The sequence below is a fragment of the Setaria viridis genome, chromosome 5 (genome assembly GCF_005286985.2).
Source record: "Setaria viridis chromosome 5, Setaria_viridis_v4.0, whole genome shotgun sequence".
NCBI classification, from domain to species: Eukaryota; Viridiplantae; Streptophyta; class Magnoliopsida; order Poales; family Poaceae; genus Setaria; species Setaria viridis.
In genome coordinates this window covers 1223188-1244899 of record NC_048267.2, presented here as the reverse complement: position 1 = coordinate 1244899, position 21712 = coordinate 1223188, and the positions used below count along the sequence as shown (strand labels likewise).

General features: G+C 46.7%; 3 protein-coding genes across 4 annotated transcripts; 2 read left to right on the top strand and 1 right to left on the bottom strand.

Moving 5' to 3' along the window:
• The first annotated feature begins 243 nt into the window (after positions 1–243).
• On the top strand, positions 244–1186 carry LOC117858272 (uncharacterized). Its single transcript, XM_034741312.2, has one exon. It carries the CDS (start codon positions 339–341, stop codon positions 858–860), a length of 522 nt encoding a protein of 173 aa, XP_034597203.1. The 5' UTR covers positions 244–338; the 3' UTR covers positions 861–1186.
• A 6246-nt stretch (positions 1187–7432) lies between these two features.
• LOC117859060 (non-specific lipid-transfer protein 1) lies at positions 7433–8610 on the top strand. Its single transcript, XM_034742236.2, has 2 exons — positions 7433–8224; positions 8336–8610. Exons 1-2 carry the CDS (start codon positions 7845–7847, stop codon positions 8352–8354), a joined length of 399 nt encoding a protein of 132 aa, XP_034598127.1. The 5' UTR covers positions 7433–7844; the 3' UTR covers positions 8355–8610.
• A 7779-nt stretch (positions 8611–16389) lies between these two features.
• Positions 16390–21619, bottom strand: LOC117857391 (uncharacterized). 2 transcript variants are annotated; one of them, XM_034740034.2, is made up of 7 exons: positions 21385–21619; positions 19046–21290; positions 18578–18673; positions 18358–18409; positions 17481–17832; positions 16784–16997; positions 16390–16691 (listed from the first exon to the last, which is right to left on the bottom strand). In XM_034740034.2, the coding sequence occupies exon 2, from the start codon at positions 21246–21248 to the stop codon at positions 19260–19262; it is 1989 nt and encodes a 662-aa protein (XP_034595925.1). In that variant the 5' UTR covers positions 21249–21290; positions 21385–21619; the 3' UTR covers positions 16390–16691; positions 16784–16997; positions 17481–17832; positions 18358–18409; positions 18578–18673; positions 19046–19259. The 2 variants fall into 2 exon arrangements, with proteins under 2 accessions (XP_034595925.1, XP_034595924.1); XM_034740033.2 differs by having other exon boundaries at positions 17597–17832.
• Between the last annotated feature and the right edge of the window lie 93 nt (positions 21620–21712).

Below are 21712 nucleotides of genomic sequence, written 5' to 3'. Positions count from 1 at the left end.
GCTGCCACTTGCGAGGTTCGTGAAGTGGTGAAGTCCGTGCAGATGCACACAAGGACTGCACCAAATATCCCAATGGGTGTGGCCGACTTCATGTCGGGGGGCCTGGACACCGGCTAACTGTCAAAGCCCATTTGACCTTGATCTCTCTCGCGATGCAATAATCACTCCATTGGGGGCAGCGCAACCTAATCCTCGCTTAGTTTAAGCCCGGGTCTCTCGCAACTGGGGTTATATAAGCGCTGTGGCTGTCACCGCCGGGGGCATTAGCCATCCAGCCCTCTCCCTTTCTTTCCCCTAGTTGCTCAGCAGCCGGCTTAGAAGCACAGGCTAGAGAGAGAATGGGCAACATGGCGGCATGCTTGGTCCAACAAAGAGCCGCAGCTCTGCCGGCTGTGAACCCCAAGCAGAGGCTCGTCTCCCTCAAGCTCCTCATGAAGGCCATCCACAAGATGAAGAAGAGGCCGCTCGGCGGCAGCAGCGGCAAGGCCAAGATAGATAGCAAATCGCCGTCGTCGTCGACAACAGCGGCCGCAGCCGTCGCAGGAGCAGATGGATCAATAGGTGGAGGAGGAGTGGAGGAGAGAAGCAAGGCCGTCTCCAACAACCCCAAGGGCGCCGTGCTGAGGTCGAGGCTCCATGGCCGGGGCGGCGGCGGCGGCCTCAAGAAGGGCGCCGTGCGGGTGAAGGTGGTGCTGACCAAGGAGGAGGCCGCGCGGCTGCTGTCGCTGACCGTCGGCGGCCAGAAGACCGCCGCGCAGATCGTCGCCGAGATCAAGAGGATGGAGGCCCGCCGCGCCGCCAATGCCGCCGCCTCCGCGTGGCGCCCGGCGCTGGCCAGCATCCCGGAGGAGTCGTCGTAGGGAAGAAGCCCGATATAATGGTGCCTAGGCAGTCGTGTGCTCCATGCATGGATGTGAACGGTCGGGGCGGAGGAGAGAAGTAGACTACTTGGGTTGAGAGGCGAGGCGACGACGGCGTACGCTCCCCCTCCCATGCACGCACGCGCCCGGCCGGCGTCGGTCGAATCCTCGCCGTGCCGGTGTACAGCAGCTAGCTAGAGCTTCGCTTTTCTTGAAGCTTAATTCTCTTCTGTTGTTCTCCCTGTTATTCGTCTCCATCAGCTGCAGTGTTGCAGTCACCAGCAAGTGAAAGAAATGGAATGGAACTTCAGCTCTTTCTCATGAAACGTTTGTTGTGGTGTATGTTTTGAGATGCTTGAGGTCGATGTGTACCTTCCTCTCTACCAAATCAAGTTGCATCAAACGTACTGAATTGTTGCCTGCTACACGTACGGACTCGCATTTGCACAGTTCGTGACCTGTACCTGCAACTGCAAATGGATCATCAGAGCGTCATGCATGTAGTACTCTTTGCAGTTTCAGAAGTGGGGAAGGAAATCTTGCTCAAAAAAAAAAAGTGGGCAAGGAAATCCATAAACAAATGATGGAGGAGCGGTTTCAGAGAGTTTGTTGGCGGCCGATCGAGAGCCCGATTTGTATAGTGATGCAATGTGTTTTTGTCCGGAATTGATCATAGCTTTAGCTCGGGCAACTGATCTGATTGGGACATGATAGGCGGGCGCCCATGTGCAGTGGTTCTCTTGCTTTGCATTTTTTTTTGCTAGATAAACAATGAGGGGCTAGTGGATTAGGACTTGGGGAGGCGTATACAAATCCTGGCAAATTGCAGTAAACAAAGGGCCTTTGCATGCACTAGCTAGTAGTGTTGTGGTTGTGGCTGACGGTGGTCTCACCGCAGAGGGCTTTTATTGCAAGATGTTTTTCACGTTTTTTTCCCAGCAAATCATAGCACGGCATTGAATTCCAGCTATACGTGGAGATTATTATTATTATTATTATTATTATTATTATTATTATTATTATTATTATTATTATTTTGGGGGGGGAGGGGGGGGCGTACTGTTGTAGGTAGCTGAAAAAAAAAACGAGCATGACGAAAATACATTACATGCTTTCCTTTTGCAAAAAATGTGCAGTGTAGTACTATTCTATTGGGCATCAACGTAACCGAAACATATGCACAACCTAAATCATCGGGAATCCCTACTCCAATCTTCTTATTTTTTTATTTTTTTCAAAAAAAAGATGAACCCTTGCACTTCATAAAGAAGCGATTGAGGACGAGTTTTTCACCAATAGGATGTAGTTCAATTACTGTGTATATAGTTTTTTTTTCCTCTTGTTCCATTTGCTGAGACTCCACTGAGCTCTCACTGTAAATACTTTACCTGCTTTCTACTATAATGAAAAGGCCGAGCACCTGCCATACTTGCTAAAAAAAAGGGTCGAGTTGGCACTCGCCAAGTGTCATGTACTATTTGAAACTCAACTGTACCTGGAGTGTACATTCTGGGGCTATGTTGTAGTTGAATAATTTGAGCACGACAAATTCACAATGCATGTTTTCCATTTGCATAATACCACATAATGCATGCAATGCAATGCATTCTCTTGCTGCGCCTAACGGAACGTAAAACATCAATTGCAATAATCCGTAGACCAACCTGCTTGCTCCTCCTCTTCTTCTTTTCAAGGAAAAAGAACCCTTGCACTTCGTAGAGAGAGAGAGAGAGACGATGATGAGTTCATATTGGACACGTGTCAAATAAATGCTCTTTGAAACTCAAGCAACTATATAATTTTTGGGACAGCCATTTCTGAAAAACGCGACCACGACAAAAAAAAAAATAGACAACGTGAGTCTATTATATTGGCCATCAGCCTGACTGCTTGAGCATGCACGACCTAAATCAACGGGAATCCCGGCCTATTCCACCTTAGAAAAAGGAGAAGAAACTATAGTATCAAGAACCCATAATGAATTCCATTCCCTGTTACATATAGAAAGATGAAGACGACGGCTAGCTAGTCGCCAAGTGTCGAAATATTTTGCTTCATCTTCTCAACTAAACCTTGCATTGAGCTCCATCAACGGGGTTGACCCGGGCCTTGGCAGACCGCTACTGTGGAAACGACAAGGGCGCAACGCAACGGAGGCGATCGAGGACACCCGGGAAAGCCGACGGTGGTTGGGTCATTTGCCCGGCGGGGGTCGCTACGGCCAAAAACGATTCGGCGAGCCATGTGCCGGCCGGGTTCGTGTCCGGCTGCCTGTGCCCGGCCTAGTTTTGTTAAATTTTCCCCTGATCTCGCGTGATCTCGGGGGCTCGTCCTCCTGGATGCATCGGTGATTCCGGCTGTTGCGTCGCGGCCCGCGGCAGCAGCAGTGGTTGCGCATGCACTCTCCTAATAACAACCAACACGTCGGCCATGGTCATCCATGGAATGGAGCAGCTAGCTAGCTGCCGATGATGGATGCCCGGCCGGGCCGATCGACCGATTCCTTCTTGGCGTATACGTGTCTGGTCCTCTGATCTCGCTCGTACGTGCTGCCGGATCGGAATCGATGGGTCGGCACTGGGATAAGGATTCGATCGTTCGCTAGGGCACATCGATCACATGCTGGGTAGCTTCGTGCGTGGTCGCGTGGAGGGGTCTCAGGGGTACGCGGGCGCGCCAACACGTGTACGTCTTGCGGTGAGGTCGCGCGGCTCTGTGCGTTTCGTCGCGACGTGGGGGTCGCAGCTCTGGGTTTGGAGCGGTTTAACCTCCGCATCCACGGATGCTCCCGGCAGGATCCTCCAGCATGCATGCACGGCATTGGCGCTGTTCAACCTCCCGATCTCTCCAGCCGGTGGGTTCGATCGAGTGTCGGCCAGGACCTGCAATGCACTCGCGTCGTTTCTTGTTTTCATTGAGATCAGACGCGTAGTTACTTAAACAGCTCTTGATGCTCCTGCTGCTGTGTGCCTGTGTGAGTGCACGCTTATGGGATGGTTCGTCTCTTCACGCACACACTTGATTGGCTCTTTTTGATATATAGGCTATCTCCACCGGTTCTGGAGAATGGCTTCGTCAGAAATGAAGCTTACACTATAGAAAGAGAGAGAGAGAGAAAGAATGGCTCCGTGTAAAAAAAAACAGAGAGAGAGAGAGAGAAAACAATGGCGCAATTCAAAGATTTGAATTCAGTCCGAAAATTTTGGTTTCCAATATCCTGTCACCCTAATAATATATCTTCACCACAATACTCCAGCATGGCACGATTCTGTCTGAAGACACCCTTCCAGATGATGTTTAGCTGCAGCTTGTAAGTGCCTAGGTTGCAAGTACGTTCATCCACACCATTCCCTATAACAAACTTAAGGCGCCTAGATTTATTGTAACTATCACGGACACAAAAATATAGCAACAGGTCCTCACCTAATGGGACAGCTACTATATGACGACTTAACGAAACAGATCCACCACTTCCAAACTCAGTCTTGGTGCCAGCCACTTGACTGTCATACAGAACCATTTTAGTTGTATTGCCAGAAGTCGAAGCGGATATTTTGCCAGCAAAAGTAGATTTCCCATTCAAAAGAAGCTTCCAAGGCGAAAGGAACATGCATACACACCATATCCACCGTGCTTAGGTAACTTTCTAGTGAAAGAGTGGTGGGCGTATTAGGATCATCAGTACTATAGACACAGCGCTCCCGCAAACCTTTGCTGAAATCTTCATCAACTGCCCCATCACCCTTAATCTTCAGATTATACTCAAAATACATAAAATCTAAACCACCGATTGCTCGATATGGACCTGTTAAAGCTAGCATATGATTCTGCACATGGTTTAAGGGGGGGGGGGGGGGGGGGGGGGGAATGTAAGAACAATAACACAAAAAAGGAAGTAAGCTCGATAAGTCAAATGTAATTCAGACCATATCGATGGTTATGTCAGCGTCATGAGAAATTTGGGTAGATACCACACGAAGATGAGCTCACAAAAATTAGGTTCAAAATCCCACCTGAAGATCCAAGACCTCACAAATTACTTTGACAACTTCAGTCTCATCCCACTAATCAGAAATCACGAGGCAAATGAGAACACTTCTGTCTCATTACATTTTACATGGGATTGCTCCTCTCTTTTTTTTCAGAACGAGAAAAAGCATTGTGTATGTGGGTTGAAACCTAATTTCTAACTTGTAATGACCAAAGTCTATACTTCACCAAGCCAACAGAACAGAGCAGTAGTTTTATGTAAACATTTAAGGCATCAAAAACATGCGATTCAATCTCAAGGGTATCATGAAAGCTGACTCTTTAATCTGTAAATATAATCCACAAACCTACACGCTTGCACCAAAAGTCAGTTTGGGAATCAATTTAGCAGGTAAGATGCTCGCAGCATGATTAAATATATGGCAGTAGAATTTTCCCTGGCCAGGACACAAACAACTCCCCAGGATTTTAGACCCTAGTTAACGCTCGTTATTGATATACTTTTGGTGCTATTTAAGTGGTGTTTTCATATATTTTCTTATATTAGAAATAATCCCATTTTCGCATATGCATCGTATTTTAGAGGTCATTCTGTTTTTGTAGGAAATTGTATCTAAAGCATATTTTTGGATAAAGCCTTGAACAAGCAACAAACCTGTTAAAGACGAAGGCCAACAGGATCAGAAAGTCATCCTGGTGAAGCCCAAGCCGATTGGCCAAGGTCTTCTGGCCCCCTCCAACACTTATTTTTTGCAAGCACTCCTCCAAGATTACTTAAGAGCTAAGATTGTGAAGATATGACAAGTAACACTTCAGGATCAAAGAGTAACCAAAGAAGATCAAGCGGAGATTTGAAAAGTTATCAAAGATCAACCTCATCCCGAAGCTATCGACGTGTCAGACCCACATGCATACAAAAATAATCTTCCAGAACATCAGAGGAGACTTGGCAACGAAGTTGGGCGTGAGGGGATAAAAGGAAGGGTCAGGCTAATCAGCCTGGGGCTTTCCTTTCTCCTCTCGCCTTCCAATTTCTGCCATGCGCTCTCCAGACTATAAATACTCCGATATTTCATTGAGCACGAAGATCAATCCACCGGAACTCGATGAAACCAAAGGCGTACACGAAAGGGAGTTGATGGCCACTGCAAGTCCTCAAAGTTGCCTAGGAGATGGCTTAGGCTAGACCCTAACCGTCATGGTTGTCCCTGCGCGGCGAAGCCATGGTGGAGTTCTGGAGCTGAGCCTTGTGATCATCAAGGCTTATGTATACACGATGGTGATATCAATCTAATCTTGTGCTTACTTTGATCTAGCATGCTTATTCTCATATATTTAGCTAGCATATATTCTTAGTAGGAATAGATGTAATCATGGTGATTAGTCTATGTCTTGCGGATACATCTTAGTAGTGCGTAGGAAGTCGGTGCTATTACCCTTGCATGGTAACAACATGTGGGAGGGAAAAGGCTGAACAATTGCGTAATGTTGAGTAGAATCGAGGCGAGTATTATGGGAGTTGTTGGGGTAAAGCTTTGGGAAACCAGAGGCGTTAACACGCACCTCACAATGATGACCATAAGAAAGTAGGCCGGTTGCGAGCCGCCAAGCGGCCTACTTTCTGAGAGATGACTCTTTATCAAGATACGAGATACGTTGGTTGCCGCTTTGGCTAGAGCTGCAACTAAAAAACGACAGGCCCTTATTTCCCCTGGTAGTGTTATCTTATTTATATATGTGGATGTGATCAATCTTTGCTCTATCATTCATATCTATTAAGGCTATCCTTCATGTGCAATCTATGCTTCATGTTAGGATCAGATCCGTTAGATTAGATGGAAAATCCTAGTCAGTTTGTTGTCGATCCACGGATTGATAAACCTTAGATAGCATACTCTAAGGGAAAAGCTACAATGATCCGTACGTTTGCAGTTCACAAATTGGCGCGCTAACTGCCGTCAACGAGCTTTTCTGGTGCCGTTGCCGGGGATCGGCAACTTGAACCCTGGGTTTTAGACTAACTCTATTTTTTTTTATTGCATATATCATGTTTTTTATTGCATATATCATGTTTTTATTGTTTGCATGTATCATGTTTTTATTGTACCGTATTCTCCATTGGCAACGTCGTCTCCTTTCCACCGTCGGTCGACCTGTTTTGTTGCTGTCTTGCCTTAGACACCGCTAGCTGTTGTCTTTGTTTGGATCCCCCGTCTTGCCGTAGCCGCCGCCGTCGAGGAAGGATCGACACGTTGCGCTTGTGTCATGAGAGGTCCAGTGGGCAGATTCGGTAGGGGAGAGGGGCGATGACCGATGAGTAATTGAGTTTACTATCTATCTATCTATACAACGTATTACGTAACTATAGAGTCTTTCTTTCCGTTTCCACCGAGAGCGGCGACTCCGAAGGCGAACACCTCTCTGCAGCACGGGGAGGCGGCAGCCTGCAGCGACGCGCGGGGCCGGCGCAGCGGCGGCTCGCACGAGCACGGCGGCGGCGGCGGAGACGCATCCGATGGTTCTACCTGCGTGCACGGATCTCCAACACGGGAAGTCCAATATCAAACGGGCTTCCGGAAGTCCAGTAGGGCGCTGTTCGGCCCGCTAGCTGAATCATTGTGCTGCGCATGACGGGCCTGGTTTTCCGATGGGCCAGACTATTTTTTCGGCCTGGAGAGGCCTCCGGATGAACTCGATCGAGGCGTCATCTTTCTTGGCACACGTCGTCATTCTCGTTCACGCCTTGTGCCGTCCCCAACTGCCGTGATCCGTCCGACGCACCAACGACATGGCGAAACAACTCTTCCCATGCACGTACACCACGCACGCCACTCACCACGTACATATACCCCCCGGCGGCCGCCCTAGCTCGATCGCCATCGACAAGCTAAGCTCATCATCTAGCAGCAGCCCGGTCGATCCATCGGAAGCTCCACGTACGACGACGCGCCACCGTACTACGTGTAGTGTCTTCCTCCAGCTCGATCCACAGCGATGGGCCGCCGCACCAGCAGGTCGTCAGCCACCCTCGCTGCGGCGGCGGCGCTGCTCGTCCTGGTGGCGGCCGCCGGCGGGGCCTCCGCTCCTGCTGCTGCGGCGGCCCTGCAGTGCGCGCAGGTGGCGCAGCTCATGGCGCCGTGCATGCCCTACCTCACGGGGGCGCCCGGGATGACGCCCTACGGCATCTGCTGCAACAGCCTCGGCGTGCTCAACCAGCTCGCCGCCACGCCCGCCGACCGCGTCGCTGCCTGCAGCTGCGTCAAGGCCGCCGCCGGGGGCTTCCCGTCCGTCGACTTCGCCCGCGCCGCCGGCCTCCCCGCCACCTGCGGCCTCTCCATCAGCTTCACCATCTCCCCAAACATGGACTGCACCCAGTAAGCACGCTCAGCCGCCACCTTTTTCCTTCATTTCCCCTTACATGCAATGCGTTGCGTGCTCATCTTCTTCTTCCTTCGAATGACATGGTTTGGCGTCGTTGCGTGCAGGGTTACAGAGGAACCGTAAGATGAACCGGACCCAACCAAGCACGCATACAGCAGCCGGAGAAATTGTCCAGGAAGCATCTCATTCTCGATCATCTACCCACGAAATAAAATAAGCAGAGATACAACGATCAAGATCAGCGATCTATATATGCTTATAATTATTGTGCATCTCGTCCTGTTTTCTTTTCACTTCAATTTGATTCATCTGTTTTCTGTGAGTTTTCGATTCCGTGTGTTTTGAAATTTGAACTACACTACTTTTGTGTGATTTTCAATCCAGCATACTCGGACAGTCGCTACAGTGTGTGCCTCAGCCTCAGTGCTTGTGTACAAGTGCAAAACCAAATTCATCCAAACACAATCAATAATTGCCTGCGACGATCACACAGTAATATCGGTCGATTCGAAGAAACTGCAATAATCTCAATATATAGTACCAACTTGAACAACAAATTCAAACGTCTAGTTCATCAGTAACCTCAATCCCCACATGGATCCACGTCCACAAGTTTAATACTCCTTCCGTCCCAAATTACTGCTCCCTCCGTTCCAAATTGTAGGTCGTTTTTCATAAATATTAATATGCATCTAGACAGATGCATAATAATATCTATAAACCTGAAAAGTACAATTTGGAACGGATGGAGTATTCATTTTGGCTTTTCTAGATACATATATTTAAATATGCACCTAGATATATACTATCTCTAGATACATAGCAAAAGTGATATATCTAGAAAGCCAAAACGAATAGTAATTTGGAACGGAGGAAATATTGGATATATTTAGATGCTAAAAGATTTGGAGACATAGACCCTGTATACGTCATACTGATAGCAGAGTTAAATATTGATATGGTAAATAATCAAACACTATTGTTATTATGTAAGTTGGCATTGTCACACATTGGTAAATTCTTTCTAAAAGACAATTACTCTCTCTCACACACACAAACGTACTACGTTTGTCCCTAACACAAGCCAATGCAAGCTAAGTAAATGATAAGCTAGCACTCCAGCCGGGCAATTTATAATAAAAAAAGCCAAGCGACATTGATCGGCCTTATTAATCCTTGGCAACCGAATTAATCCAAACGTTAGTTCAGTAACCTCAATTGATGCAGATAAATTGATGTAGCGAACGAAACGAACGGCCAATGACTTGTTACTTGTTGGCGCTCTGCGCCCAGAAGTCCTTGAACAGGACGATGGCGACGCTGACGTTGTCCTCGCTGCCCGCGTACAGCGCCTTGTCGGCGAGCTCCTTGGCGAGCACGGCCGCCGGTGAGCCCCTGGCGGCGTCCACCGGCGCCTCCCACGGCATGGTGATCCGCGAGGTCTTCCCCAGCCTCCGCCGCACGAAGGCGCACGCCGACGCCGGCGGCACGGCGCCCCAGAGCCCGTGGTTGGCCAGGATCAGGAACTCGTCGTCCTGCGCCTTCCGCTCCACCGCCACCACGTCCAGCTCCGGGATCACCACCCCCGGCGGCTCGTTGTACGCGGAGCTCCCTGAAACACGTTGTTATCCATTGTTATCCACACGATGACACGAGCAGTTAAGCATATGCAGCTACAGCTCTGAATGGAAGCAGCAGATGAGCTCATGAGCAGAGCTTACGTACCAGATGGGAGAGTGATCTGAACGAAGTTGCCAAGCTTGGAGGTGGGAGCGAAAACTTGACTGGCTGCGTTCTCCAGGCTCTGCTTCTCATCTTGTGCACTATTTACCTGTTCATCATGTGTACAAAGAAATAATTTAACTCAAACTCCTACGCTTTTATATGATTCATTCATGCACAGTAGGTGTCCCTCTGCACAAATGGCTCTTAGGGCCACTCGTTTGGCTCAAGGCCTCAAGGGACGGACAGGGCTCCTCTGCGGTAGAGTGCTGCAGCTTTGGTTCAGGGACCCAACTGCAGAGGAGCTGCTTCCTAAAGGACAAGGGATAGGTGAAAAGAATCATAAAGGTAAGTTAAAAAAGAATCAAAGACTGAATGCATATGAGTAGCGAGGAATGGAATGGGCGATCTAAACTATGTGTGCCTATATGTGCTTCAAGATTTGTGTCATGGAGGGTAGGTGAAAAGAATCTTGGTTAAAATGAGAAAATCAAGAATTTAAGAATGCATATGAGAAAGGCGAAATGGACGATCAATATGAACCGGGTGTTTGGCCTTTCTCATGTGCATTACAAAACTAATTCAAAATTCAAAGGGAACGGTATTTGATTCCTCAGTTTGGCGCCTCCACGAATTACAAAACTAATTCAAAATTCAAAGGGAAAAATAGTCGTACAAGAGGTCGCTCGTACAACTAGTTCATGTATTCATCTAAAAATCAATGAAAGAGGCGTCCTGAAACCTGACGGACAACAGACATTTATCGGACTTTGGACAGGCATGAGGATGATTGGAGCAAGAAGCTTTTACTTACCCTTCGCTCATCGGGAGCGGGAGTGAGCTCGACGTGCTCGCCGTCGCGGCATAGCACGGCCTTGGAGTCGCCGGAACTCGCTATCACGGTGTACTTCTCCAGGACCAGCGTGATGACGAACGCCGTCGCGCCAAAGACGGCCGCGTCCTCGCCGTCGTTGGCCACCTCCTCGTAGACGGCCCGGAACGCCTCCTGGATGACTGTCTTCCACCACCCAACAACCACGTCGTGCGCCGGCGCCGCAGCACCGAACCGCGGGGCCTCGCTGCTAAGTTCGCCGTCGATCTGCTCGGAGATAGCTGCGGCCAGCCGCACGCGCAGGCGCTCGACGGCGGCGGCCGCGCCGAGGTGGCCGCCGTCGAACACCGCGAAGTAGTCCAGGCCCATGGGTGGCGACAGCACCGTGAACGACGGCGCCGCCACCACGGCGCTGGTCAGCGCCGGGCGCATGCCCTTGTCAGCGACCATGCCGTACGACACGTACAGCGCCGGCGACTCGCCCCACGCCAGCGTCTCGGTCGCCGCCGCCGCCGCCGGGACGTCGCTCTTGCTCGACATGAATCTACCTATCGTAGGAACACTGGCTACCAGCATGGCATTTATGCGCCGACGAGATCGAAACCTAGCCTGGTCGCCTGGACGGTGATGCATGCATTGCTGCGTTCGATGAGGAGGCAACAGCGATGAAATCGCGTAGCAGGCTAGCAGCAAGCCGTGGCGATGACTCGCGTGAGAAACAATATTTTCATTTTGGTCCTCCACAACAAGAGAAATATCAGAGAAGCCGCTTCTCTGTTCTCGCGTCACCTTTTGCAGTTTTGCTTTTGCCTATCAAGTGAGAACTAGCAGTAGTATTTTGAGATTTTTTTTACAATTTCTCTGTAGAATGAGGGCTAATTCGATAAATGACACTTGGAGGATCGTCAAGGCCTCCACGGCAACCTCGTTACAGAATTGGAAATGGCGGCCGCTCGATTTGGATGGTTGCTCCTCCGGATATGATGTGATCATGCTTGCAAATGGAAAGTGAGTCACAACTGGAGGTTTAAGTTCAAAAAGGTCACAACTGGAGCATCGTCATCACATACTCATAAAAAGATCCCAAAAGAAATGACTTGCTGACCAATTCTCTTACTCTCATTAATTGTTGGGCTTATTTTGGATACATATAAAACCCCAAGGTTCAATTCAGGTTTCAAACAAATCTCGGAGATTTTTTACTTCGAAATCTTCAGATTTAGTTCAAATCTTTTTTTAAACGAAGATTTAGTTCAAATCTGAATTGAAACTTGGGGTTTTCCTTCATATCAAAAATAGGCTCTAACAACTACCAAAAGCAAGAGAATTGATAAGGAAATCAATTAAGCTGGGATCTTTTTATGAGTATGTGATGTGGTACTCCTCCAATGAATTTTGCAATGTTTATATGCTTGACTTTTGAAATTCCTCGCATTGCCTGTTTAAGAATGTGGTACAAATTCAGATAAGATCGATTGGCTAAGTTGATCTAAAATCTGACCTGCACAGAACACAACATTGAATGGGCAGTGTGAAAAATTTCAAACAAGTTAGCAAGAAACATGAAAGAAATTCTTTGGACGTGACTACTACAAGAAAAGCATGTTCCACATAAAAAACCATGTTAATCTTTTCCTGTGTATCACCTTTTTTTGCGGGTAAAACTATACAAGTAAAAACAATGATGAAAACACAGGAAATGAATCTACGCGATTCCTTGCACATACAAGTAAAAATATCACGACACCTAAAAAATATGAAAAACTTATACAACAATTCACGATTGAGTAAATGAATCTACGTGATTCCTTGCACATACATGAAAATAACTGTAAGATAGGTTTAGCACTCACAATCCTTCAAAGAATTCAAAGTTCTTAATCCACAAAACTATACAAGTAAAAACAATGATGAAAACACAGGAAACAAAGGAAGAGCCAACCTATTTGTGAAGAACTTCGAGACCTGTTGGAGTATCATAAACCAGTTTGGTTGTGCAGCAACTTGAAAGGGTCACCGATCAGTGAAGAGGGTAAGATGAGAGTATGTTTTGTGGCGGTGGTGAAGCGTTTGAGATTTAGGGTTAATAGCGAGAAGTGTGTAGGGGAATATAAAGGACAACGGAATCATTCCTAGACACTGGATTCACTCTGACGGTAAGAAGATACCGTGTTAGGTGAAAGGTACCATAGGTCTTGTAGGTGGGACCTATTACTGAAGAAATTTCATTTGGGCACACATAATTGGCACCAATTAAACTTATACTCATTGTATTCCAAATAAATTGCATGTGTACCTCATTCTAAAAGGAAAAACCACTAAATTCAACACATAGACAGATGCAAGGCTACTATACATCTAGTATACAAATATATGATAGACGAAAGTTTCATTGGAATGGTCTGTAAGTTCATATCATAGTGTCATCCAAAATCCATAAAAGCATGTTTGGTTACTAGAATCAGACCTAGATTTGGGGAATGTAAATGGGCACAGTTCACTTAAACGTCAAGGGATCCCAGTATCCCACCCAATTAGGTGCTCCCGAAATTAAAAACACATCAAAAAATGAATGAAAACGTTTTAAAAAAAAGTATGAATGAATTGAGAATACAATGATTTATACGCATGCAAAGTTTGAGGTTGAATAAAATTTTATGCAAGGAAAAAAAAAGGAAAAAATTGCATGTGATCGAACTGCAGCGGATTGCGGATCCACCCAACTACTTGTTGCTCTTCTTTTTTCTCTCCTTGCACAAAATTTTGTTTAACCTCAAATTTTGCATGAACATAGATCATTATATCCATTTAGATTTTTTTTTGTTGAATTTTCCATGCCATTTTTAGTGTGTTCCTTAGTCGCGGGAGCACCTGGTACATTCTCAAGTCATCACAGCACTCTTTAATGGGTAGCCTATTTTACCATTGTTGAGCCTAACCATTTTGTTTCACATAAAAATCGGCTTGCTGGTAAAACGTCATCAGAAGTTTCAGCTCGCAGAACTTGCAATCTCAACATCAATTTCGAAAAGTTCAAATGTGCGTCAAGTTCAGTTAACTCAGTTTTCCCAAATCCATAATAACAACATTACCAGCATGCAACAAAGTTTGATTTGATTCCACAGGACCGTGCGCGCGCCCAGAAGGCCAGAAGTCCCTGAAGAGGACGAGGACGACGCTGACGTTGTCCTGGCTGCCGGCGCGCACCGCCTGCTCGGCGAGCTCCTTGGCGAGCACGGTCGGCGAGCCCCTGCGGCGGCTCCCTTGGCCTGGCGACCCTCGGGGTCGTCACCAGCCTCCGGCGGACGAGGCCGCACGCCGACGCCGCCGTCACGGCGCCCCAGAGCCCGTCGCTTGCCAGGATCAGGAAGTCGTCCTGAGCCTGCTTCCGCTCCACCGCCACCACGTCAGGCTCCGCCGTCACCGGCGGCGGCTCGTACGATGAGCTCCCTGCGACGAGCCACGCCACGTTCGAATGTCACGTACAGAGTTACTGACAGAGAGCAATCTTGCTTTGAATGTCACGTACCGAACGAACGACGGCTAGTCTGCAGAACGTTGGAGATGGAGTCGGCCACACTCTGCTTCTCATCTGCCATGTTTGGCTGGGAATGCACATATAAATTTTTGATCTGTATTTGTACAAATTCAGATCTGTAGCCCAAAATGATACGAAAGAGATATGAAAACTGCGATGTTTTATCAAAAAAGAACTAGCTCTGAGCTGTTGGGTCATTGGGCGAGCCTTACTCAAAAACTCTGCTTATCTCAACCACATGGCTTATGTCAACCGTTGTTGATCCACTATTTACCTATATACTTCTATTCATCTCACCGTTGAATTATTGATTAAAAAATGAATGAATTGGATATGCTCAGTGGGACAGACACACGAATGAAGAGAGCAGGAAGAGCTTTACCCAGCGGTCAGGAGTGAGCCCCACGTGCTCGCCGCCGCGGGATAGCACGGCCTTGGAGGCGCCGCCGCCGCACTTCACGACCACGATGTACTTCTCCAGGACCAGCGCGACGAGAGCCGTCGCGCCGGCGCCGCCGCTGGCCACCACCTCGCCATTGACGGTCTGGAACGCCTCCCCGATGACCATCCTCCACCACCCCGCCACGTCGTGCGACGCCCCACCGCGAAACCGCGGCGCCTCGCTGCGCAGCTCGCCGTCGATCCGCTCGGCGATGGCGGCGGCAGTGCCGAGGAGGCCGCCATCGAGCACCGCGAAGTAGTCCAGGCCCAGGGGCGGCGACAGCGCCGTGAACGACTGCGCGGCCGCCACGGCATCAGTCAGCGCCGGGCGCCGGCCCCTGAGCGAGACCATGCCGTAAGACAGGTACAGCGCCGGCGGCGTGCCCCATGCCATCGACTCCGGCGCCCGCGCCGCCTCCGGGACATCGCTCTCCCTCGACATGGATCTTTCTAGCTTATCAACACTCGCTGCCAGCGTGTGATCTGTGAGCCTAAACGATCGAAACCTAGCTTGGATACAGCGTTCGGCCGTGCATGTCCTAAGCCTTTTGAGGCGACGGCATGGAAATCGCGTAAAGAGCACGCCACGTAGTGGTGACTTGTGAGCAACAACATTTTCATTGTGGTCCTCTAAGCCAAGCGAAATACCATCCATCGAATAGTTTTGGACTTTTGGGGGGTCTGTTTTGAGATTATGTGCAATTTCTCAGTTGGATGAGGATTGCTTTGAAAAAGGGTACATGGAGCATCAACGGCAGTCTCGTTTCGAACTCGAAGAAACGGTGGCCGTTCGATTTCAGAAGGTTGCTCCTCGGGATATGATATTGCTGATGTAATGCTGCTGTAGTTGGAAAATGAGCCAGAACAAGAGCTTGGTCATTGCATCTGAATGAGATGATCCCAGCTAAAATGATTTACTCCATCCTTCCCTAAAATATAGATACGTTTAGCTTTTTAAAAAAATTAAATTTTTTTTAACTTTGACCAACAATACCTTTAAAAATAATTTATTTTAAATAAAAATGTGACATATTATAGTAGTTAACAGAATTTTTATACCATTAGTCTATGATTATTCTCTATTCGCAGTTAAAGTTAAAAATATTTGACTTTAAAAAAGTCTGAACATAGCTGTATTCTAAGACGGAGGAAGCATTAATCAATTCTCTTCCTCTCATTAGTTGTTCGGCTTATTTTGGATTTATATGAACGAAATACCAAAGAATTCAATGAGGTTTGAAATAAAGTCTCAGATTTCAAATTTCCAAACTAAACCCCAAAAAAAGCATCGCTCCACCTGCAGCTGCTGAGAGAGTCGGGTACCTCCGAGCCGAGCCGAGGCACCAACATTTGGGCAGCTCCCAGACTCGTGCGCTTTGCATTACAGTCAGATCGCCTAAGCATATTCAATAAACATGAGTTAAACGTTCAGAATTTACATAAAACAAGTCAAATTTCGGCTGGAACCCCCATGTAAAGCACTGGAACATCTTCCAAACCAAAAGCCAAATTTCTACACTGGGCCATTGCCCGTGCAAGTGCAAGACAACACAGCTGGCTAAAGGGAAGGAGTTTAACCCGTACCCACTGTTTACTTCTGTAGCAAATACCAAGAGTTCCTGATGTAAGGTTTGACAGTCACCAACTGAACTTTTTTTCATCTGGCAAAGGCTACACCAATCATCTGTTTATTCAAAAGAAATGGGATTTAAACCACTACAAAATTATCTAGTAGCAAAGGCCAATTACAGAGTTTGTTACCCCACTTGTGGGGAAGGATACAAAGTTAGATTTGCTGCGGTACGGGCATCACAGCAAACTGACACTACTACAAGAGAGATGCGAGTCCTTCCTGAACCTGAACGGCTTCACTATGGTTTCTCCTCATCTGATTGAGATACGTTCATGGCATCAGCGAAATACTCCACTGGAAAAAGGGTTAAACATGAAAACATTATGGTTCAGTAAGGATGCTACATATTAGCTGATGAACAAGATACATCAAAGGCGAGCAATTACCTATGTCACCCTGATCTGGGGAATCAAGCAAGATGTCAGAATCTCAAGGCAGGAAAGGGGTACCAGTGTAGTTCCCAAGTGCTTCCCTGGTATCTCTGATGGCGTAAAAGGAACATGGTTGCTCGATGCCACTGAGGAGGGCATCTCAGATGACATAGCACTGCCAGTAGCACCAGCATGTGGTGCTTTAGTCACACCAATATCCACAACCATGCTGCAGCAACATAAGAGCAGCACCATAAGAGTCAATAATGTGAACAGAGTACGACATAATTTTCCACAAGTTCATTGGGCAACAAAGACAAACTAGGGATGCCAGGTGTATATCCCAGAAAATAAATTAATGACTAACTTATTTAGAAGACATCAAACTAGGGATAGCAAAATAAGTATACAGGGTAATCAGCCTGACAAGGACATGGTGTAGTCAAGTCATTTTGGTGCAGAAACTTATACCTTAATAACACAGCTTACAAAATGAAACAGGGATAAAAGTATTAATCTGAAATGGATATGAATTTAACGTAGAGCAACCAGTCACTGGACAGTAAATGCTTGTTTATCAACAGAGCAAGCCAAACACATTCTCGAATAACAGATTAACAGTAGCACGACAATCGCCTACACTGAGCCAATGTAGCACCAATGGGTGAGACCGAGAAAGAGAAGGAAATCGTCTGACAGAAAATGTGCATACCTTGAGTCGAAGGCAGAGGCAGTATATCAAAGCTAAGGAGAACATGAAAAATATAAATCTTAAACTGAAGCCTATTAATTTACCCGCTAGGATAGACTTATAAACATGGACATTACCTGGCATATGATGAATCGCATTTTGTATTGGAGCCAATGGAACACTTTGATGTGCTGGATATTTCATTAAGTTGTACTGGTGCTGCAATAAATGATTGAACAAGATGATCTGCCTTTAAGTTGTACTAGCTACTGACAGGAACCAGAATCTCCTGTAGGAGCACCAGTGGCCCTTGGATTTGGTTGCAGACTCTGCGCTCCATTAGTACCTGCAAATCTGATGTGCTCTGAATATCCTGCACAAAAAAAAAGTCTTTAAGTAACATAATTCAACTGCCTGAAGAAGACCAAAAAGAAGTGGGTAAATGGCAGTGTTGAAAGCATCATTAGTCCATTGTGAGTATATCAGCAAGAAAAAAAAACGGAGACCTCAGCATTAAAGAACAAATTGTCCAAGAAGGGAAAAAAACAGAGGCCTTGACATTAAAGAATGAATAATTCAAACAAATTGAGAACAATCTCACAACTGGTACCACAATTGCTAAATACATAGACCCATAGCATCTGTGATACTATTTCTTTAAGTGCAATTTTTGTGTACTTGCTCATGTTTAGGTCTAGCTACCCACAGAAATATCAGATTACCCAAAAACTTTAAGAAAGAAAATTAACTGTTTGGCATGCAAAAAATCCATACAGCCCACCACTTGCAGTCTGCTGAAGGGAACAAAAAAAACTTGCACTTAGGCTGTATAAAATCAACCAGCAATCATGTTTATTCTAAAGAATGAAGGACTGATGGGAATAGAAAGCAAACTCACCTGAGGATCCTTCATTGCAGCTTATAACATAAAAAGACCTAGTCCTAGGAGCCTGACAAGAAAAATTAGAACAATGGTTATGCTTGGGTTCATGTAAAGTGGTGTAATACTTCAGCAGGGTTCATGTGAGACAGTATTTGATTACAGTGTAAAGACAATTTAATTTGAAGAAAAATGTGATAGATATTACTAGAGAAGGTGAAGATGTGCCTCACAATACCTTCTCTATGCCAAAGTAAGCCACCACGCAAACTTTGTCATGAAATAGTTGAGAACCTGATAACAATATTGCACTTGCTGATGCTGAAAACCACACCTGCAATTTTGAGAGAGCTTTGTGTTGGATAAATACCCAAGTTCAAATACTTTCAAATCAAGCATAAAAAACTAAAATTAAATACGATCCCAGAAAAACAAAACGTTCCGTACACCGGGTGCAACAATGTTCGATCATCAATAAATGTCAGGTCTTCAGTTAGCAAAAGGCACGGTTCACATGTACCATAGAAAGTATTATCTTGGTATAGTTGCTCTAGATAATCTTGTATAGTTTATTTGCAATAATCAGACTAGATTAGTACCTACACCTTTTGATAAACTTGTTCAACTACAGTGACCTGGCTCCAATAAGCCTGCTTATATGATAAAAGTTCACTCGGAACATTCAGTAGGCCAAAATGAAACATACCTAGCCACTGTTTCTCTTGTGGTCTGCTTTGGGGGTCTGGTGGTCCAACACTGAAACAAGTTGCTCAGCAAAGCTGTGTTCAACAGCACAGCTATGGGCTTAGAAGCAACCAAAGAAGCTTAGGCCTTTAACCTCTGATGATAGGTAGCTTCATAGAGCCTACACCAGGCGAAAGATCTCCACAAGAGGCTGAAGTTCTGCATAAGCTTAGCTCCTACTTGTTCTTCAATCTAAGCACATTTATCAGCCTATCCGAAACATCCCTGTCGAGAATAATGCCATTATCCATCATATATTCCCATACCTCATAAGCTAGTGTAGCTTTCCCCTCCTCCAGGAGACCACTGATCAAATACCTAAACGTCAAGCTATCAGGTTCTATCCCTCTAGCTCTCATATCCCTGAACAGATCAAGGGCTTCAATTGCCCTTGAGCTTTTCCCAAGCCAATATATGAGTGTATTGAAAGTAATAATATCCGGTGAGACTTCCATCTGAATCATCTGCGAGAAAATTTTCTGAGCTTGTTTAAAATGACCAGCTTTACACAGGTTATGGAGCATAATATTGTACAGATTAACATTAGGAACAATCTGGGCCTTCAACATTTGCTCAAAAGTTTCTTCAGCTAAATTGTGGTATCCCACACCGTAGAGACCATTAATCAGAGTTCCATATGTCACAGCATCTGGTTGTATTCCCTTATATCCCATTTCTTTGAATAGCTTCAACGCAGAGTTTACCTTTCTTGCCTTGCAAAATGCATCAATCAGTATGTTACAGGATACAATATCACAGAACCCACCAACTTCCATATGATCAGCAACAAAAGCAAATGCCTTGTCCAGTTGATGAGCTTTGCATAATCCTTTTAACATTTGATTATAGCTGTACCGGTCAGGATTTACCCCACTCATTTCCATCTTCTTCATCAAGTCTTCAGCGTCCTTCACCATACCTGCGTCGCAGTAATGGTTTAAAACAATATTGTATGTGACAACATCTGGCTCACACCCGTTTTTCCTCATGAAGGATATGATTTTGAAGGCTTTACTAATGCTTCCAGATCTCCAGAAGCCACTTATCAGGGCATTGTAAATACAGACATTGAGTTCTAAATCCAGACTCAGCATCCTCAATGCTAGCTCAAAAGCCTCATCGACCTTGTCATTCTTGCACAACCCAAATATCAATACACCACAAGCAATGGTATCAGGTTTAAGTCCCCTCCTCACCATTTCCTCCCAAAGCTCGACTGCTTCTGCAAACTGCTTGTTATCACATAAACAACCAACAACTGCTGTGTATGTGACAACATCTGGACCGGTTCCTTTTATCCCCATCTTCTCCAGCATCTTCAAGGCATCAGGCAACCTATTTTGTCTACACAAATAGTCAACATATATATTACATGCCCAAATGTCTGGAAAGCACCCAAATTTATCCATATCCGCCAGAAGCTCCTCTACAAGCTCAATACGGTTTGATTGGCACAGTGCAGATATCCATCTTGAATAAGTGAATGGAGTCAGGCAAAAACCTTTGTCAAGTGCCATGTCGTAATACTTCTCCACCAAATCAAAACAGCAATTCTTAACCAGGACGCCTATGAACCTGTTGTAGTCCACACCGAACTCACGGCAACCGGACGTAACCATGTCATCAAATGTCTGGATGACTGAATCGAACTTGCCTGCCCTGACGTAGTTGGACAAGAGGATCCGATAAAGAGAGCGATGCAGTGCCACCCCCTGACTCCTCACTCTCTCGAGGAACTCCGACAGCAGAGAAAAGTCCCCATCTATAAACAGCAGGCTCAAAATGTATGCTATCGCGGACTGCGTATGGTCAAATCCGGGCCTAGACTCTGCCCACCAGTAAAAGCGAACTGCCGTCTCTGAGTCTGAAACACCTCGGAGCACCAGGTTGACAACAAAGGGGTCGAGGTCGACATGAAGCCTCTCCAGCTCCAGCTCCACAGAATCCGACCACCTCCCCCGTTCCAGAGCTTGCCCAATAACGCTACTGGCGTGCACCCGCGCCGGCCAAAAAAGCTCCGACAGCCGGACAGAGGCCCCTGGAGTGGCATTGTCGCCGCCGCCACTGTAACGCACCGCCCTCCACCAAAGGTTCCAGGAAACGGCGTGGAGGACGCAGAGCCTGCTAATCTGAGACGACCAAGGCGGTCGTTTGGCCAAGAACATAACAGATGACAGATCCCTCTCGGCAAGGGCGGAACCTCAGATCTGAATACAAATAGCATACATAAGGGTTTGGCGTGTTCGATTTCGCACAGCAGGGAGGGAAGGGAAGGGAAGGGAAGGGAATAGGCGGGCATACCTGCCGGATGCTCATCGCCGGCAAAGTCCCCGACGAAGACCTCGCGGTGGCCGCTCGCCCTGTCGTCGCCGCTAGGAAAGAAAGGCCGGAGTGGAGCGGCCGCCGCCGCCGCCGCCGCCGCTGCTAGACTTCTTGTGGAGCAGCAGGTTAATATTTTGGGGGGGTATTGACGGCCATTTTTAGGTTGATGGTAGTCTGGTTTTCAGCCGATTTTTTTCTCTCTGTCCATAAGATCGATTGAACTCTGGTGTGTTGATCATTCGATTTTCTTTCTCCTAACGTAGCTACGTGGCATGATTTCATAGGTTGAAAAAAAATCAAACCCAAA